The sequence below is a fragment of the Sus scrofa genome, chromosome 7, assembly GCF_000003025.6.
Source record: "Sus scrofa isolate TJ Tabasco breed Duroc chromosome 7, Sscrofa11.1, whole genome shotgun sequence".
NCBI classification, from domain to species: Eukaryota; Metazoa; Chordata; class Mammalia; order Artiodactyla; family Suidae; genus Sus; species Sus scrofa.
The window spans coordinates 111,595,534-111,615,868 of record NC_010449.5 but is presented as its reverse complement, the minus strand read 5'-3'; the positions used below and the strand labels follow the sequence as shown (position 1 = coordinate 111,615,868).

Here is a 20,335-nt window from a genome sequence, read left to right as displayed (position 1 = left end):
AATTCCAGCTCTCCCTTTTGCACCTCGAAAACAAGCAAACCACAAAGCCTCTCGTTTTAAGTGGATTTACATGTCTAGAAAGCAGTTATTGTTGTTCACAGCAATTTATTTCCCTCTCATCCATCTATATGAGCTTTGTTCATTCCTTTGAAAAGCCAGTTTTGAAATACAAGCCTGTGTGTGTGTGTGTGTGCGCGCGCGCGCGCTCGCTCGTGTCTGATAAAAGAGCAATTATTTAACTGGAGTCAAGTGTTTGGGCTTCAGCTACAGGGCAGGTTAGACTCAGAACTGTCCAGTGTTCTGCCTTGGTTTCCAGTCTCCTTCTCTTTCTAAATTGTTCAGCCTGACACTCAAGGGGTTGCTTCCCTCCCTCACTCTACTCTTCAACCTCCTCTCTCAGAGTCCATTTCTTGTCTGGTCTGTCTTGTCCCTGGTCTACATTTACACAATGCAGTTGGCCGTGGAGACCACAATTGACTCTCACTTATGGATCCCTGCGTGATGGCCCCTACGTGCCTTCTTCAGCGCGTATCATTTCTCTGGCTAGTACTCTCCTTCCTTCATCCCCCAGACCTCCTGGGAAGCAGTTGCTAATTCAAAATGTTTTCCGTTTCCCCAGATTAATTGATTCCATACTTTCATTCACTCTGCAAACATTCACTGCCTGCCATGGACTCAGAGGTGGGCACACAGCCGCACACAAGAGAAAGTTCTTGCCTTCCCAGAGCTGATTTCTCATTGGAGTGAGCCGTGCTGGGGCCTTTTAGTGTTGAGGCCATGTCAGTGACACCCACATAGCACCCTCTAGTTTCACCAGGAGGGTATACTCCTTTTAGGGTTAAAGATACAAAGAGAAACAATGAAACTTTTTACCTAAAGACATTTTCTCTGTCTCCTGGGCACCCCAGTAATTCTACCCACCAACTGCATCTGCTCTCCCCTCACTCGGTGATTTGAGTGTGGGCGCTGCGAAAACTTCCTTCTTCAGAATAATTCCATCTGCAATGAAAAACAGTATTTTCTCTTTTAAAATTATAGCTCTGAAATATGAATTTCCTCTTCATTCTCCTTGAGACGACCTTGGATGATGCAGAGGAAAAATTGGAAGACAGGATTTTACCATGTCTCATTCTAAATATAAACATGACATTGCTTCATTCACTCTGTGAATGAAATGCCACTCCAAGGCTTATGAATAAACTTTTCCATTTTAACACCTCTTGGTTATATGGTGCCCATTTTATGATGGGAAGCTCTGGCAAAAACAGCAAGAAAAATAAGAAATTAATGCAATCACAATAAAGTTTATTTACTGAGAACACCAGGCAAAGGCATTTCCTTTTTACAAGCATCCAGCATCTCAATGAATGAATAAATACATCCCCCCAAATATATATCAGAAACAGTTTATTTGAAACATTACTTTTCTGGGTTGTCCACTTCACTCATGCTATGAGATATATAGTTGAATCATACCAGTTCAGAGGGGAAAGAAAAAACGGCCGTTTATCTCGTCCAATTCCTTGGGAAGAAATGCCTAGGCAATAGTAAGAATCTTCAATTATCTAATTTAATAAAAGGGATGCTTTCTCCTCTGTAGTCAGGAACACGCGATACTGATTATGTCTAATCCCTTAGACGGTATCTGACATTCTGCTTTTGGTCCTGTATAGCATGAAATCACCATGTGTATTTTACCAAAAGGAATAACAAGAATAATGGCTCCGACAGTCTGCAATCATTTTATACTAACATACTGCAAACATGGTTTTGCCCTGGGGCAGAGAAGTAGGGATTTTTCTCTACTTCAAAAGAATGAAAAATTATTATCACTCTATCCAGTACCATTATAGACTTCAGAGACTTTGGCATGAAATATTCAGAAGGTTTATTTTAGAATTCAATATTTTAAAAGCCTTGCTTTAAAACTATTACAGTGATTAGTGGCTCTGTGAATTGGACCAGTCCTTGCTTTAAAAAGCCCTATGTCATGGTTGAGACCATTTGTTGTTTCGACACAATATAATTTGCACCAATCCAGGAGCTCCATATAAGGCGTGTAATGTATTATTTTAGAATACCCCCCAAAGAGGAATTGTGACCAACCACCACTCATCAGTTATCCTTCACACACACTCTGAAAGTAAACCCCACTTTCACTGGTAATGTATTACTTATGCCTTGATTTGGTCCTTCGGACATGTGTTATCTTAACCCAGTGGAATGGGTGCCATTTCTCTGCTCTCTGTTCAAGGAGCAGTGCCCCCGTCTCGGTGGCTCTAGGGACACACAGGGACAAGCCAGCTGAGGCCACCCAGACCCTCAGGGGACCAGCCAGAGGCTCACATCTTCACCTCTTTTCACAGGAGTCAGAAAAGCTTATCAGGTGTTTGTGAGGATTTAACCAAGCTTCCGAGGCCATAAATAAAGCCAGCGAAAACGTTCAGCGCTAGAGTTAGCTGCGTGGGAATTGCAGCACCACCACTTCTCTCTGGAACATCCCGTTTACGTAGGGAGACGTGGAATGGAGTGTAGAGCCCTGGTTTGGGAATCGAACCATCCTGATTTGAGTTTCAAGTCTGTGACTTACCAGCAGCATGATCTTGTGGAAACGGCTGGACCTCTTTAGGCTCAATGTCTGTCAAATAGACCCATCCTAGCATCTGTGCACAGAGTCAGTGAGACAGGCAATAGAAAGACAGTGTGAGGTGGGATGTCAGTCCCTGTCCCCGTCATTATAACTAACTCCCAAAATGTTTTCCTTGTCTCTTAATGCTTTACTCTACACTTCTGCTGTGTAATGCATGAAAAGAAGACCAAAATGGAGTTGGTATTGCTAAGAGAGCTCTCTAAAATGAAGCCGGGAGGTGTGACTTCCTGTCAAAATCTTTTGTCCAGATGAATCTAGGACACCTGCCAGAAACTCAAGATACTGACTGGACCCTTTCCATAAATAACTTGTAATAATCCGTCTGCTTATTGGACCCCTACCCCAAAGCACCCTTGTGGTTCCTCAAGGACAAGTATTTTCTGACACAAATCAGAATCAAACACAATTCTCACCAAGCAACTTTTAATAACCCCGTGGCTTTTTGTCTCTTCCTCGGAACACTCTTTCGGGGTTACCTGAATCAGTGTCTCCCAAACTGCAGTTCTTCAAACCCCAAATAAATCCTTTTCTTGCCTTCAGCCTCTTGCCTTGCTTTTTTTTTGGTTGACAAATGCATGTATATTTATTGATATATCACAGAAAGAATTTGCAGAAGTCGAGAAAAACCATCACTGCTCCCTTTTTTTATAGATATAACCTGTGCATTTGGCGACATTCTTTAAATGTATTAACTGTATTATTTCTGTAGGTTTTAAGAAATACCTTTTCCTTTCTTTTCCACCTTAGGTATTATCACTGTAAGAAAAAAGATAGGCATTGACCTCAGCCTTCAAGTTGATAGAATAGGTGCCTCTCACAAAGACACAAAAAGAAGTGAAGATTCTGATGTGCTCTTGATGCATAAGTGAGATGAAACTAGCCTGTAAATAACTGTCTGTTTCATTTTCCAGGGAAGTAGATCAAGATTCAGACGACCACGTCAGCTTTAAAGACTTCGAATATGCCATGAACTATGGACAAAAGTAAGCTGAGCTATTGTGCACTACTTTTGGCAGTTTCAGGGGAGACCAGAATGGCTTGTGATGTATTTAAAAATCAACTTCCACTCCACCGATGATGTAATGCTGCATACCTTCCATTAAATTCGTCATGGTTTTCAGGTGCTGATAATTGCCTGCATCTCGGAATCCTCGAGGTGGTTATAACAGGGAGTCCCCTCCACGTGGCCAGCAGTCCTGAGTCAGGCTGCTGCTGACACTGCCCTGGAGGTGGTCCCAACCCCTCCGCTTAACTCTCAACTCCTGACTCCACCCCACACTGTAAGCTTCGATGGTCCACTCGTTTGCTGATCCTCGCCACCTTACCCACAGGGTCCTGATCCTCAGCAGTTTTTCGGTTTTTTTTTTTTTTTTTTTTTCTTTCCTTAGGGCTGCACCTGCAGCATATGGAAGTTCCCAGGCTACGGGTCAAATTGGAGCTGCGGCTGCGGGCCTACACCACAGCCACAGCAACATGGGATCTGAGCCACGTCTTCCACCGACACCACAGCTCATGGCAATGCCGGATCCTTAACCCACTGAGCAAGGCCAGGGATCGAACCTGCAACCTCATAGATCCTAATTAGGTTCTTTTTTTTTTTTTTTTTTTTTTTTTTTTAGGGCTGCACCCATGGCATATGGAGGTTCCCAGGCTAGGGGTCTAATCCTAGCTGTAGCCACCGGCCCACACCAGAGCCACAGCAACACCAGATCCGAGCCACGTCTGCCACCTACACCACAGCTCACAGCAACGCCAGATCCTTAACCTCATGGTTCCTAGTCGGATTCGTTTCCACTGTGCCACAATGGGAACTCCACCAATCAGGTTCTTAACATGCTGAGCCACAACGGAAACTCCCACAATCTTTCTGTAAACCTAAAACTATTCCAAAATAAAAAAAAAAATGTTAAAAGAAATAGTCTTACTCAAAAATTGGCATACCAAGCACTATCTAAAATGAAGGAAACTTTGAAAATCATTAAATACAAATGAAATATCTCAGGAACAAAGTGGATCAGTGGTATCATTGAGCATCATGTGTGCTTTAGAACAAATCGTTCCAGTTGATGAAAAGCCCTTTCTGACTTTGGGTAGAGTTTTATTCAGCAAGTATTTTCATCACTAATTGAATAATTGAGTCATTGATCTTCATCTCAATACATGAATGATACTGAGTTTAGATTTTTTAAATAAAAAATCAAAGTAAGCCACCTGCAAAATGCCTGTATTTCAGTAATTGCCAAAATACCAAAACCTTGTATTGCAATCACTGGACCTCATTTCTCCCTGGAAACGTGACAAGAGGGAGGGAGCGGTCACTTCCTCCCTCCCGTTAGGCCAAGGTAGGAACAGCTGTCGGTCAATTCCCTCCACCCTGGATTGGTCCAGGCTCTCTTCTGTCTCAGTGACAGAAACCTACATGAACTAGCTTAGATGGAAAAGGAATTTAAATAAATACTAGCATCAGTATTGATAGCCTGGGCTAGCTTACGGAATCTAACCCAGGGAGGGCAGTGGTGCAGCTTGGTTTCCAGGAGGAAAACTAGCCACATAAGCTCCTCCAGGCTCTGTAAGAGCTGAAAGGTAGGAGGGCCCAAGCTCTCAGGGTGGAGCCCAGACCACAGGAAAGAGGGGAGGTGAGAAGCTGCTCCTGTCACCCCCTCTCCTTATCCTTCCCCTAAACCCAGTCCAAATCCTTATCGTGTATCCCTTACGCATCTTCTCACTCAATCCCTACCCCTACCCTCATCCCCAAGCCACACGATGCTGCCTGCAGTGCGGTCTTGTTGGGCTGCCTTCCATTGCATGGTCCAAGCGTGGGCATCTGTGAAAGGTGATGTGCCCTGTCTCTTTCCTGGGAGACGTCAGAAGTGAGTGGGGCATGGAGTTCCCACTGTGGCTCAGCAGGAACGAACCTGGCTGGTATCCATGAGGACATGGGTTTGATCCCAGGCCTTGCCCAGTGGGTGAAGGATCTGACATTGCCGTGAACTGTGGTGTAGGTTGAAGATGCGGCTTGGATCACGAGTTGCGGTGGCTGTGGAGTAGAGGCAGGTGCAGCTCGGATTCAACCCCTAGCCTGGGAACCTCCATATACCGCAGGTGCGGCCCTACAAAGACAAAAGAAGAAGCAGTGAGTGGAGTGTAACAGCGCTTTTCTGCTGAGTGAGTGGGCCTGACTGTGGGGCGAAGAGCAAACTTGTTTGCCACCTGTTGGCCTGGAAACCCAAGGCAGCTGGTTTGCAATGAGAGCAGGAGATGAAACAGACACCAAGAGGGGAACAAGTAAGAAGCTAGAGAAAGCCTGTAGTGCTGGATTTCTGGTTAAAGCTTGTACACAAGAACCAGTCATAACCCTTTGGGTCCTATGAGGTAATCCTCTATCCTTCCAATAAATCTTTCTACTCAAGCCAGCTGGAGTTGCTTACTGTTATTTGAAACCAAGAGAACCCTAACTCTTAAAGAGCTCAGAGCCAAGGACAGAGTCCTAGGTAACATCAACATTTACTGGGACAGCAGAGAAAAGAGTCTTCTAAATTGGGAGTTCCCGTCATGGCTCGTTAGTAACGAAACTGACTCATATCCATGAGGACTCGGGTTCAATCCCTAGCTTTTCTCAGTGGGTTAAGGATCCTGCATTGCCATGAGCTGTGGCGCAAGTTGCAGACACGGCTTGGATCCCCATGGCTGTGGCTGTGGTGTAGACTGCAGCTACAGCTCCAATTCTACCCCTAGCCTGGGAACCTACATATGCCGTGGGTGTGGCCCTAAGAAGACAACAACAACCACGAAAACCCAAGAGTCTTCTAAAAAGATTAAGAAGTAGTCGAAGATGGAAGAGGAAGCTGTGGCCAGTTTCCTCTCCCTGATGCCCCTGCCTCTACCTGATCTCTCACTGTGATCGTCTCCAGCGTTCCCCTGTGGTGACATCTCTCAGGGGATCACCGGTGATCGACCAGTGACCAGACCCACCAGCTCCTCTCAGACCTCATCACGCTTGTCCCTTCTCTTGGGTCCTTCTCTCTTTCGCCTCTGTGACACCACTGTCTTGTGATATTTCTGTACCCGTATTTTTCCTACTCTCTTTTCCTGTTTTTTTTTTTTTTTTTTCCCTAAGCCATCTCATAAGCCTTAGTTTTCTCCAAGGTCCTATAGTTGGCCAATCTTTCTGATCAACACATTCTCCAAGGATGATTTCATCTGCTCCCAAGATGTGGGCTCACAGCTTGATGGGTGTGATTCCACAAACAAATCTTTATCTTGCTCTCCGCTTCACCTAGACCTGGGTTTTCATTAGCCTTTTGGACACTTCCACCTCAATACAAGCTCACTGAACTAAAATCAGACTCCCCGTTTTCTCTAATTCCCAAAATTGGCTTCTCATTCCGTGTTTTCTATTTCCGTTACTGGCATCCACCCCATCCCCCATCCTGAGCTGAACAGCTGCCTCGGAGTTCCTTTCAAATCTCCCCATCATCCTTCACTTTGACCTCCATCACTGCATCCTCTGAGTCTGTGTCTGCAAAATCTTTCATGACGTTTTCTTCCATCCCATCATGATCTCTCGGCCCATGTTCTTATTCCCACTCCCATCCGTCCATCAGGCCATATGTTCTTCTATTCATTGGTATAAAGATGAGTAACGGGTGTGCTGATAAGTAAGAGACAGATCCCACTGTCAAGAAACTTACTCCAGCATGTCAGTTATTGTCTCAAAGCACAGAGAGAATTTTCTCAGCTCAGAAGCTTTAGTTGCCACCTTTTCTGTTGGGTCTGTCTGAATGCTTCATAGGCCACGCAAGCGCTCTATAATCTGGTCCCCTCTTGTCTGTTCAGCTTCACCTTTCACAAGTACCTCTACCATACCATCCCACAAACGGGTAACTCACACACACATAGTCCCACAGCCTAAAAACTCTAATGTGACAACTAGATCTTTGCCCCAAACAGAGAAGTAACAAACAATCTTGAAATTCGTATCTGATAATAGGAAAATATGACCATAAGATTCCATTCAAAAACTATATTGGACCCCCTTCATCCTAATGAATATTTTTCCCTTCCCAGCTGCCACCTTCAGAAAGTGAAAGGGGGGCTGATTATGCTCGGTGTTTTCTTAAGATTTTATGCTTGAAAATTGACTGAGACAGATATTCGCATCCTCTTTTGTGAATGAGGAAACCATCTCAAAGAGTCTAAGTAGCTTGGCTCAGGCAAAGCGATGAGGATGGATGGACTGTCAGTGTGGTGATTCAAACCCACCAGCCTGACCAAACACCAATAACTTCTATTCTGTTGCATCACCTCCCGTGGGAAAATCATCTGAGACACTGGTCCGCATGCTTTGGTCACACTTTGTTTTTGATCCAAAATGAGTTGTTCCAGATTCAGGGGTCATCCTAGGTCAAGCATCTCTCACATGCTAGGTATTAAATATTAATTCCTGTCTTACCCATCACCACGCTTAACCCAAATTACGTTGGGTTACTAATCAAATCCACTTTCGAAAGACAAAGATTTGCCGCCAGAGACAATATCTTTTAAAATGTGCTGCAAACTTCTAAAGGCAGTATTCAAAGAGGATTTCTAGAAACGCTCTGAACTATGGAAGCATTTTTGAAACAGCTCTGCACTCTCTTTGGGCATCAGTCACTTAGGCGTGTAAATTCTAAACAGCGTTTCTCAGCAATCACACTTCTCGATGTTCACCCTTCGCTTACGAGACTGTAATTCAGGGTTAATAAAAACAGGTGGTTGCTTTCTTTTTTTCTTGACTTGTAACTTTTGAGAACTCTGTTTAGAACTGCAGAATTAGACAGTTAAAACACACACAAGTGGAAATTTAATGACATTAAGGGATAGAAGAAGCTCACAAAGTGACCTTTCTTACAAAACAATTTAAATTGGCTTAGCCACCTGGATTGAAAAGTGGGTTAAAATAATTTAACATGGAAGACATGGAGTGTTCAAGTTTCTCTTAGATTGCTAAATGAGCAAAACGCTCAGAGTTGTGAATCAAAAAGAACATTACTCCTACTTTACAGAAAGTGCAGATTAATTTATATGAAATCAGGAGTTCCCATCGTGGCGCAGCGGAAAAGAATCCAACTAGGAACCATGAGGTTGCAGGTTTGATCCCTGGCCTCGCTCAGTGGGTTGAGGATCTGGTGTTGCCATGAGCTGTGGTGTAGGTTGCAGATGTGGCTCAGATCCCTCGTTGCTGTGGCTGTGGTATAGGCCGGCAGCTGCAGCTCCAATTCGACCCCTGGCCTGGGAACTTCCATATGCCATGAGTGCGGCCCTAAAAAAAAGAAACCAATAGTTTATATGAAATCATAAACTGAAATCCAAATATATTCCCTATTTTATGGTTTACTGATTTGGGGAGGGGGGCCTCAAAGGAAAACAAAACAGGTTTGCTGTAGTATATTCATTAGGAGAAACAATTTCAATATTATTGAATTTATAGAAAAAAAATTGACCAAGGGTCTAGAACTAGATCACAAGTATTATCATAATAGCAGTCCTTGTCGGGAGTTCCCTTCATGGCTCAGAGGTTAACGAACCCTACTAGGATCCATGAGGATGTGGGTTCGATCCCTGGTCTCCATCAGTGGGTTAAGGATCTGGCATGGCGGTGAGCTGTGGTGTAGGTCACAAACACGGCTGGGATCCTGCATTGCTGTGGCTCTGGTGTAGGCTGGTGGCTACAGCTCTGATTGGACCCCTAGCCTGGGAATGTCCATATGCCGCAGGTGCAGCCCCAAAAAGCAAAAAAATTTTTAAAATAAAATAATAGCAGTCACTCTGAAGTAGAAGCCAAGGTTTGGTCATCTTCAACAAGCCAGCTTTGACTTTAAACAATGTTTTTAAGGTTAAACATGGCAGAAGTAGTGCTTGAGGCAATTTCTTTACCAAGCTTTCCCTCCTACTGTTTACAGGGGACTGCTTGCAGGATGAGGTTTACGCATTTGTCTTTCTTTTATTCTCCCTTTATCCTTTCCCTCCCTTCCTTCCTTCCCTCTTTCCTGTTTCTCCTATCCCTGTCACATCCATAAAGAGAATTATATCCATTGAGCCGCCCAAGGTTCTCTCTGACCTGCTTATTAACGGATATCCAAACTTGTATCCACAGATTACCCCCTCCTACTACACATGGAACCCAAAATTACAGGATACTTTATGTATTTTATCAACTATGGAAACTTCTTGGCCATTATCTCCTCAAACACTTCTACCATATTCTTAAAAAGCACTGAATTATACATGTGTCATACTGATGATATTATCTGACATGTCTCTCATTCTCTGTTCTCCTCTTCCTTCTCCTCCTCCCTCAGTTTAACTTGCAGTTCAGTAATTTCTACTCATTCATTTGCTAGTGGGAACGCCAAATGGCACAGCCACTTCAGAAGACAGTCTGACAGTTTCTTATAAAGCTAAGTAAGCATAGTCTTACCAAGCGATCCAGCCATCATGCTCCTACACATTGATTCAACGGATTGAAAACTTCTCTCCACACAAAAACTTGCATACGAATGTTTAGAGGAGCTTTATGCATCATCACCCCAAACTGGAAGCCACCAAGATGTCCTTCGGGAGATGAGAGGATAAAGAAAATGTGGTACAACCATACAAGGAATTATGATCCAGTGATAAAAAGAAATGAGCTATCAAGCCACAAAAAGACATGGGTGCATCTTAAATGCATATTTCTAAGTGCAATAAGCCAGTGTGAAAAGGTTACATTCTGTATGGTACTAATGTGACCTTCTAGAAAAGGCCAAACTACAGTGATGACTAAAAAAGCAATGATTTTCAGGGTTTTGTTTTTATCTTATTTTTTTTTTGTTTTTGCTTTTTGTTTTCTGTTTGTTTGTTTTTAATGAAGGAGGATTGAATAGGTAAAGCACAGGGAATTTTTTTTAGTGTGGCAAAATATACCAGGGAAGCCTGGACCATCTTATAGTGCCAGAAAATGAGGAAGTGCTCAACAACAAAACAAAACAAAACAAAACTTTTTAAAAAAACAAACGAACAAACAAAAACTAAGTACATTGGTAGGCGTTTTTCAAAGGGACACAAGAAACAACAGAAAGAGCTCCCGTGGCCAACGCTGGAACAATCTGAGTAACAAAATAAAGTAGTATTGGATTATAACACAAAGTATAAAATATCCATGAGTATACTGATTCAAATAAATGATTGAATAAATAAATAAATGGAAGAGTTGGGACACATCTGCTTTGCCGAAGAATTCCAAGTAATTTATATAGGTACTCTGCCCTCAAAGAGACAGAGCATGACTCTCCATTCCGTCCAAGTGTGGACGGCACATGGTGAGGTTCTTGCAAAGAGTGCAGTGTGGAAGGGAGGCCACGGAGTAACAGCAGAGAACCCTGACCCTCTCTACCTCAACCAGGAGATCAAGGTCACTGTCAACAGTGTTAAATCTTGTTGATACTATGTACCCTTCTGTACCTGATGAAAATGACACCTACCTTCTCTGGCTTTCTTCCCCCAAACCCACAACCTCAGCCCAATCATGAGAAAAACAGCAGAGAAATCCCAATTCAGAGACATTTTACAAAAGACCCGATCAGTATTTCTCAAAGCTGTCAAGGTCAAAAACAAGGCATGCCTGAGAAACGCCACCGCCAATCAGAGCCTAAGGAAACAGCAGCTGAATGTATTGTGATAGCTGGGGTGATGGGATCCTAGAACAGGAAAAAGACATTAGCTAAGAACCTTGGGGAGTTCCTGTCATGACTCAGTGGTTAACGAATCCGACTAGGAACCATGGGGTTGCGGGTTCGATCCCTGGCCTTGCTCGGTGGGTTAAGGATCCAACGTTGCCGTGAGTTGTGGCGTAGGTCACAGACTCAGCCCGGATCCCGAGTTGCTGTGGCTCTGGTGTAGGCCGGCGGCTGCAGCTCCGATTAGACCCCTGGCCTAGGAACCTCCATATGCCGCGGGTGTGGCCCTCAAAAGACAAAAAGCAAACAAACAAACAAACAAAAAACCTCGGAAAACTGAATAAAGCTTTGGCTAATAATAATGTATCGATATTGTTTCATTAGTTATAACAAACGTATGATACTTACGTAAGATGTTAATAATAGAGGAAACTGGGTGTGGTGTATGGGAATCTGTGCTATCTTCAGTTTTTTGGTAAATCTAAAACTGTTCCAAAGTAAAAGTTTATTTAAAAAATTTTCAGCACTTACCGTATGCAGTTATACCCCTTGACGTGATTTAAATTTGTAATAAAGTCTAGATGTCAATTAAAATATGTAAAGGGGGGTACCTAGCTTTTCAAAATCATATTATGGGACACAATAGCCAAAAATCAAAGACTGCCAATCGATGGCACCTTTATAGGACTCTGAACTCTCAACAATGTCAGGCTTTTGCCATAGGGAAGTATGTTCACAGCCTGTCATATGGGTTGGTTTCCGACAAAGAAGAGACTTCATATATCTGCATTTGAATTGCATTTGGAGAACCTTGAAAAACACACAAACAGAAAGTACCCAGCTTTCAGAGTTCCCGTTGTGACTCAGCAGAAATGAATCCAACTAGGAACCATGAGGTTGCAGGTTCAATCCCTGGCCTTGCTCAGTGGGTTAAGGAACTGGTGTTGCTGTGAGCTGTGGCATAGGCCGACAGCTATAGCTCCAATTCAACCCATAACCTGGGAACCTCCACATGCTGTGGGTGCAGCCCTAAAAACAAACAAAGTACTCAGCTTTCCTATTATATTGCTTGCAGTATACATTTCAAAGAAAGTAAAGTAATCCCTTAGCTTTGGACCTATTGAAATGAAAGCCCTTTATACCTCTTCTTCTTCTTCTTCTTCTTTTTTTTCCCCCTTTTTCGGCCATACCCATAGCTTATGGAGTTCCTGTCAGGGATCAAATCTGAGCTGCAGCTTCTACCCACACTACAGCTGCAGGAATGCTGGATCCCCAACCTGCTGCACCTCAGTGGGAACTGCCCTTTATACTTCTTTTGAACTTCATAATTCCTCACAGCACTGAGAAAACCTACAGGTGTGGTTCCTGGATTCTCCCTGTGGTTAGTCTTAAAGGGCCTGTTCATATGTTAATATATCCAAGACACGGAAACAACCTATGTGCCCATCAATGGATGAATAGATAAAGCAAATATGACATATATCTAGATCTGTACCTATACAAGGAAATATTATTCAGCCATAAAAGATAAGAAAAGCCTGCCATCTGTGACAACATAATGTATCTTGAGGGCATTAGGCTAACTGAAAGAAACCAGACAGAAGGACACATAATGATTTTCAGCCTTTTTTCTTCTCTAACCCTAACATTTAAGACTATAAAAGTCCTCTAGGCCCTGCTTTGGCTGCATCTCACTAGTATTGATATGTCTTGTCTTCATTAATATGTTTTTCAAAATAGTCTCTAATTTCTGTGGTTATTTCTTCTTTGACACATGGGCTAGTCAGAAATGACTTGTTAAATTTTCAAAAGTTGTGGGCTTTCTACTTTTCATTATTGATTTTTAGTTGATTTCGTTGGTCGGAGGACTTATTTTGAATGTTTTCAAATGCTTGTATCAATTCTCTTTTAAAGCCTTTCGATTCTCCAGGGAATAAGGACATCTCCCCACGTATTTAAAGTTTTATGTATAATTAATGCAATTCTGTAATCAGATGTCCTAATGCTCCTGAGTGTCTCAATAGTATTTGTAAACTCAAATTTCAACTTAAAGTCGTAAGTCTAAGCCAACTTGTATGTTACATCAGAATCACAAAGTGAATCAGTTCATCAGGCTAAAGCCGTGCTGTCTAAAGCCACCAGCACATGCGGCTATTTAAATTTAATTTCCACTCATCAAAACTAAATAAAATTAAAAACAGTTCTTCCCTAAATAGCCATATCCAGTAGCCGCATTTCAAGTGTTCAAAAGCTGCGTGTGGTTGGTGGCTCCATGCTGAACACTGCCAAGGAGAACGTTTCCATCATTGTACAGAGTTCTGCTGGACGGCACTGTCTCTTCCTTCTTTCCTCCCTCTCTCTTCCCTCCTTCCTTCCTTCTTTTTAGGACCACACCCGTGGCCTATGGAGGTTCCCAGGCTAGGGGTCAATCAGAGCTGTAGCTGCTGACTTAGACCACAGCCTCAGCAGTGCAGGATCCAAGCCACATCTTTAACCTCCATCCCAGCTCACCCCAGCTCCTTAACCCACTGAACGAGGCCAGGGATCAAACCCACATCCTCGTGGTTCCTAGTCGGGTTTGTTTCCGCTGAGCCAGAGTGGGAATGTCCCAGTTCAGTGGGTTTTTTGTTTGTTTGTTTGTTTTGTTTTGTTTTTTGGTCTTTTTGCCTTTTCTAGGGCCACTCCCACAGCATATGAAGGTTCCCAGGCTAGGGGTTAAATTGGAGCTGCAGCTGCCGGCCTACACCAGAGCCACAGCAATGGGGGATCCAAGCCGAGTCTGCAACCTACACCACAGCTCAGGGCAACGCTGGATCCTTAACCCACTGAGCAAGGTCAGGGATCGAACCCTCGACCTCATGGTTCCTAGTCAGATTTGTTAACCACTGCGCCACGACGGGAACTCCCCAGTTCAATGTTTTTATGAACACGCTGTTATCTCCACCATCCCTGTTACCTGACTTGCCTAGTGGTGTAACTGCAAACTCATAAACCCTTGCCCTGCCACTCCCTCTGCACCTGCTTCCTCACCTCCCCTTGCACCTCCTACCCCATCCGGGAGAAGACGCTGGAGCAACTCGACTTGAAGTGCCTGTCGGGAAGGAAGGGGCTGGGGTGCACACACTCACCTTCAGACCTCGAGCAGGTGACGTCGGTGCTAGTCTGAATGATCAGCTGCTTTGAAAATGCAAGCATAAGGCAGAGAATGATTTTATTTTCATTTAAATTGATATCCTCAGTCCTATCATGTTTCTTTCATGAAATCATGGGTGTAACTGTTTGATAGATCTAATTTGAGCCGTAACTGAAGGCACCAGGCTTTCAGGCCCAGGAATTCTTAAAGCAGCCACAGACTATGAAAACTACGTTAATAAGAAAGCAATAAGGAAATATTACACAACGTTCCGATTCCGTCTATTATGAACGAAGACCTTTTGTGTTTGGGTGGACCTGATACGCTACACTGTGGTTGCCGAAGAGATTAGAAAATGTTTTTGCCATCTCAGCAAAAAGGCCCCCAAATTGGGCTCTGTGACTAGAAACTATTTGCAGCAGGTAACAGAAATGGCCATGAGGCATTATGGGACAGGAGGCCATGAACTTATTTGAATCGGAGGTGCCAGGAATAAAAATATTATTGTTGCTCAAGGGTGAAACAGACAGGAGTTCCCGCTATGGTGCAGTGGAAACTAATCCAACATGCAGTATCCATGAGGACCAGGGTTTGATCCCTGGCTTCACTCAGTGGGTTGGGGATCTGGCATGGCTGTGAGCTGTGGTGTAGGTCACAGATGCAGCTCGGATCCATATGCTATGGGTGTGGCCCTAAAAAGCAAAAAAAGAAAAAAAAAAGAGTGAAACAAACAGTTGTATCAGCTGCCATGGAAATAAAGTGTCGGAAAAAAGCAGGGTTACTGCAAAGCTTATCCCTGTGATAAGTTGCCACATGGATAGGAACTTACCAGCACTTATGGGAAAAACCCGTGTTGAGTGTCCACCTGCCCGCGCCTGGCACTGCTCTCAGCCCTTTACATGCACCAGCACAGTTAGGTCTTGTGGCAACTTGAAGACGGAGGCGTTGCCCTTATTCTCAGAATGGAAAATAAGCACAGAGCCGTGACGGTCAGTGGCCGGCCTGAGATTTGAATCTAGACCGTCTGACCCCCGATCCAGTCCTCATAACCTTGACACTGAGAACAGAGACCATGCGCCTTTCAGGTCTGAGCCCCAGCTTAGAGGAGGCACCACAGGCCTCGGGCTGGTCCAGTAATGGACTCATCTGCCTGCATCTGCAAGGTCACGTCGGCTCTCACAATGACCCCACCCACGAGAAGACTCTGGGTGTAGTCGGCAGACAGATCTTCCCATCACACCCCCCCCCCTTGCTGGTGGCGACCACAGTCACACGCGTCTCTAAAAGTCCTCCTGGCTCTTGGTGGAACCAGTAGGACCAGAGGATTGATGGCATGTAAACACTTATCCACATCCAGCCTCCCCTCCCCCTACACAGTCGCATGTCCTCCAGCCCAGCACGTTCCTGTGCTGCCCTCAGTTCTCTCTGCACCAACAATTTCTCAAAGGATGTGGCCTCCTTTCCCCTTGGCACTACCTGTGCTTTGTTGGACTTTGTTCAAAGAGCCTGGGCTGCCCGTTTACCCCTTCGGTATGCCCAGTCATACGCTCAGGTGGGTGAGGGGCACCTGGGTATGAGCCCCCGCCTCCCCCAAACACACACATCATTAAGAAGGAGAGGTTGTGTAACCTGCGCATTCGAAGACCCCAACCATCATGTTGCCATCCTGGCTTCTTTCTGTACCATCCCTGGGCTTTGCCAGGCGCATCAAAATTCCGAAAAGCCAAACACCGTTTTCTTCAATCATTTGATTTTGAAAACGGGAGAAACAATACAACGTTGACTTAGCCAACGCCCTTTCTGTGCGGATATGAAGTTCCTTGTAGCTGCGATTTAAATACTAATTATATGCCAGTTTTAGTTTAAAGTTTTTTTTGTGTTTGTTCTTTTGCAGAAGCAGTCAGGGGAGTGACTAAAAGCTTATTCATTTGCAGGGTTTTTATTTTGGAAATGAACATGCTGGCACAATTTTAATTGGGTTTTAGTTGTTGTTGTTTTAATTCTCACAGTGATGGCTTGGCTATGTCTTCTGGGACTGCAGAGGGAAACTGGCATCTGGTGTTTGAGGATTCTGGGGATTTGCACCATATTTATGTGTAATAACTATACAGTAAATAAACAGAATGAATAATTAAGTGAATAATGAGTTTCTCCGAAAAGAGGACTCCTCTTAAGACTGCGACAGAAATTCTCACGTGTTCCACCCTCCTTCCCTCGTGGCAACTCCATGCTGCTCTTACTGTGTTGTTGCCCCCGTGGAAACCAGCAAGGGCTTTTTCCAAGTGGAAATTAAGCGCGTGCCATTAATCAATGGGGTTTGATACAAACAAGATATTTTCTTCCACTTGCAAGGATGTTGGATTTATGCCTCTTAGAATTATTTTTTCTTTTTTACTCTCTCATCAGATATTTGCCTCTTTCACAATAAAATCCATGAGATTAAATTTCACTGAACAGTGTTTCTCTGAGGGACTAAAATCTTGAAATTCCAGGAACTCACTGTATCCAGTGAAATTCCATAAATGCGTGTTAATGCTCATATTAGCCAATACAAGGTGCCCTTGCTCCTGGATGCAACCCAGGCCCAAAGGGATTCTTCCCGAAGGTAAAAACCATTGTGTAATTACTGTTTCTTCTCCCTGTGTGTTCATCCCTTCACTCATCTGTTTTTCCTGGTCTATGCATTCGTTTACACACACGAAGTATTTCTAGAACGCCTACTACCTGCTAGGCACCGTACCAGGCTCTGGTGATACCATGATGAGCAAAACCACACCCAGTTCCTGTCTTTTCAAAGTTGGCCTTCTTATCAGGAAGACAGCGAGCAAACAGTGAAATGAAAGTTAGGTTGCAGCTAAGCTGACAACACACTTTATGACCGTTTCTATGACAAAGAGCGTATCAGTCTGCTCGGGCTGCTCTAACAAAATTCTGCAAACGAGGTGGCTTAAACAGCAGAATTTATTGCCTCACAATTCTGGAGACTCTAAGTCCAAGAGCAAGGTATCCGCAGATTTGGTTTCACTGGAGGCCTCTGTCCTTGGCTTGCAGATGGCAGCCTTCTCTTGGTGTCCCCACAGGGTCTTTCCTCTGTGCGTGTCTGTGTCCAAATCTCTTCTTACAAGGACACTAGTCATTCCTGGGTTAGGGTCCCCCCAACAACCTCACTGTAGCTTAATACCTCTTTCTCTTTTTTATTTTATTTTATTTTATTTTATTTTATTTTATTTTCCCACTGTACAGCAAGGGGGTCAGGTTATCCTTACATGTATACATTATAATTACATTTTTCCCCCAGCCTTTCTTCTGTTGCAACATGAGTATCTAGACAAAGTTCTCAATGCTATTCAGCAGGATCTCCTTGTAGCTTAATACCTCTTTCAAGGCCTATCGCCACAGTCATGTTCTGAGTCCTAGAAGTTAGAGCTTCAACATATGAATTTAGAGGGACACAGTTCAGCCATAACAGAGAGGTAGCTGGTTTAGACAGGTATGGATGGGCTCGAGTCAGATACCCAAACAGGGACATAGGGTGGGCTTGCCGAGGATTAAATTGCAATCTAAAGGATGACTAAACAAAGTGGTGAGAAGGGCATTCCAGGAAGAGGGAAGGGCACTGCCAGGCCACCCAGTGGGAGGGACATGGCAAGGAGCAGAGATAAAGGGGAGGCCACCCACAGTGGCTGAGGAGCTGTGGGGCAGAGCATGAGGCCTAAGATGATGCTGACATTATGGAGGGCATCCAGGCCATGCAGGGCAGGGAATTTCGTCTTTTTCCCAAAAGCAATGAGAGACCATTGAAGGCTTTTTTATGGTGAGGGCAGAGGTGGCATGACCAGATTTGCCTCTGGAAAATAAGTACCAGTCTGGCTGCAGTGAGAAGGACAGACGTGAGTGGTTCTGGAGTGCATTCTGGAAGAGCGCTGGCTACAGGAGAATGCTGCAACATCCAAGCCAGAAATGAAAGAGGCTTGGATTCAGGAGGTGGGTGGGAACAGAAAGAAATGAGTAGATTTGACAGATCAGTGGGGGCAGTGGGTTACAGATGGTGGCACTGGATGACAGATGTGGGTGCTGTTTATAGCAGCAATACATAAATAGCCAAGACATGGAAAACAACCTGAATGTCCATGGACTGATGACTAGATAAAGATGTGAGATATGTATGGATACACACACATATACATATACATATATATCCAATGGAATACTACTCAGCCATAAAAAAGAATGAAATATGCAATTTGCAGCAACATGGATGGACCTAGAGATTATCATTCTAAATGAAATAAGTTAAACAGAGGACAAATACCATGGGATATCACTGATATGCAAAATCTAATGTATGACTCAAATGAACTTATGAATGACTCAAATGAAACAGACTCACAGACATAGAGAACAGACTTGTAGGGAAGCAGGAGGGAGGGATGGACTGGGAGTTTGGGATCAGCAGATGCAACCTATTATGCATGTATAACTGAATCGCTCTGCTGTACACCAGAAACTTAATACAACACCATACATCAACTACAGTTCGATAAAATAAATTAAAAAAAATTAAATTTAAAAATCTCCATCAAAACTTCTTCAGCAATAAACCTAAGTATTTGTTTATTGATTTCAGTAGCAGAAAGAAAATCATCATAAACTCCAACTCTCCCCTCCTTAATTAAATAACTGTACATTTCACAACTGTGAACTTTTTTCTTTTTCTGTCTTTTTAGGGCCACACCTGAGGCATATGGAAGTTCCCAGGCTAGGGGTCGAATCAGAGTTGCAGCTACCAGCCTACACCACAGTCACAGCAATGCAGGCTCTAAGCCGAATCTGCAACCACACCTCATGGCAACACGAGATCCTTAACCCACTGAGCAAGGCCAGGGATTGAACCTGCGTCCTCATGGATACTTGTTGGGTTTGTTACCACTGAGCCAAGATGGGAACTCCCAAGAGACTTCTTTTCTTTTTTTTTGTTTTTGTTTTTTTTCTTTTTTCTTCTTCTTTTTATTATTATTATTATTATTTTTTTTTTTTTTGGCCATTCCCACAGCATACAGAAGTTCCCGAGCTAGTGGTCAAACCCTCACCCCAGCAGTGGTGACCCCGGATCTTTAACCTCCTGAGCTACCAGGGAAGTCCCAAATAAAGAGATTTCAAATAAATGTTTGTCTAAATGTGGCTGAGCAAAACAAAGCAAACACAGCGCTGTTTTGCAGTCAAGGGGCAGCAGGTGATGGAGGCTGGTCGTCACTCTAACCACGGCTCCCCCCAGCTCTGCCCTGTCTTCAGTAATGAAGCCACCAGCCAGGGCTGCTCACTCCCAGCTGGAAGGTATTTGCATTGCTGTCACTCTATTGATGAAAGCAACTCATGTCTGGTCCCTTATTTTTGCCCAAAGGATTCTCTTTCTGTAATTTATTACAAAAATTCAAGGCCATTTCATTAGGAGGAAATGTGCCATATCATTATTATAACAACTCTCCCTATTTTTGTTCCATTTTGAAACCGACAATCTAAAGACTATTTTTAGCTCAGTCATGTGAGATTATTTGTTTCCTTATGATGAGAAGTTTTTCCTTCGGACTAGTTAACATGAATTTTATGCTCACTTATTATGTCACATGCGCCAATTCAATTTATTTTAAAGCCGATTCTTTGGGGAAAACTGTAAAGCTAATTTGAATTGATTCTTTAGAGATTCCATTTTAAATGAAGTGCTATAAAATTGGCAGACAAAGTGAAAAAATGGAACTGAATTTTCTTCTGCAGCTACTCATTGGATTCAGAAATCTTGCTTTTCGACAGTGCCAAGGGTTTTGATATAATGTTTTACACAATTTTCCTAACATTTAT

The 20,335-nt window shown here is 43.6% G+C and overlaps 1 protein-coding gene across 6 annotated transcripts in view; it reads left to right on the top strand.

The window, feature by feature from the left end:
* The window catches only part of EFCAB11 (EF-hand calcium binding domain 11), a 191,497-nt gene that overhangs the window by 150,399 nt on the left and 20,763 nt on the right, over positions 1–20,335 (top strand). For 4 of the 6 annotated variants that reach the window (XM_021099597.1, XM_021099596.1, XM_021099595.1 and 1 more), the window contains one exon: positions 3,562–3,633. In XM_021099597.1, coding sequence (XP_020955256.1) covers positions 3,562–3,633 — 72 coding nt within the window. Of the gene's footprint in view, positions 1–3,561; positions 3,634–5,752; positions 6,181–9,990; positions 11,439–20,335 lie in introns of those variants that run through there. The other 2 variants (XM_005666381.3, XM_021099598.1) reach the window with 2 other exon arrangements.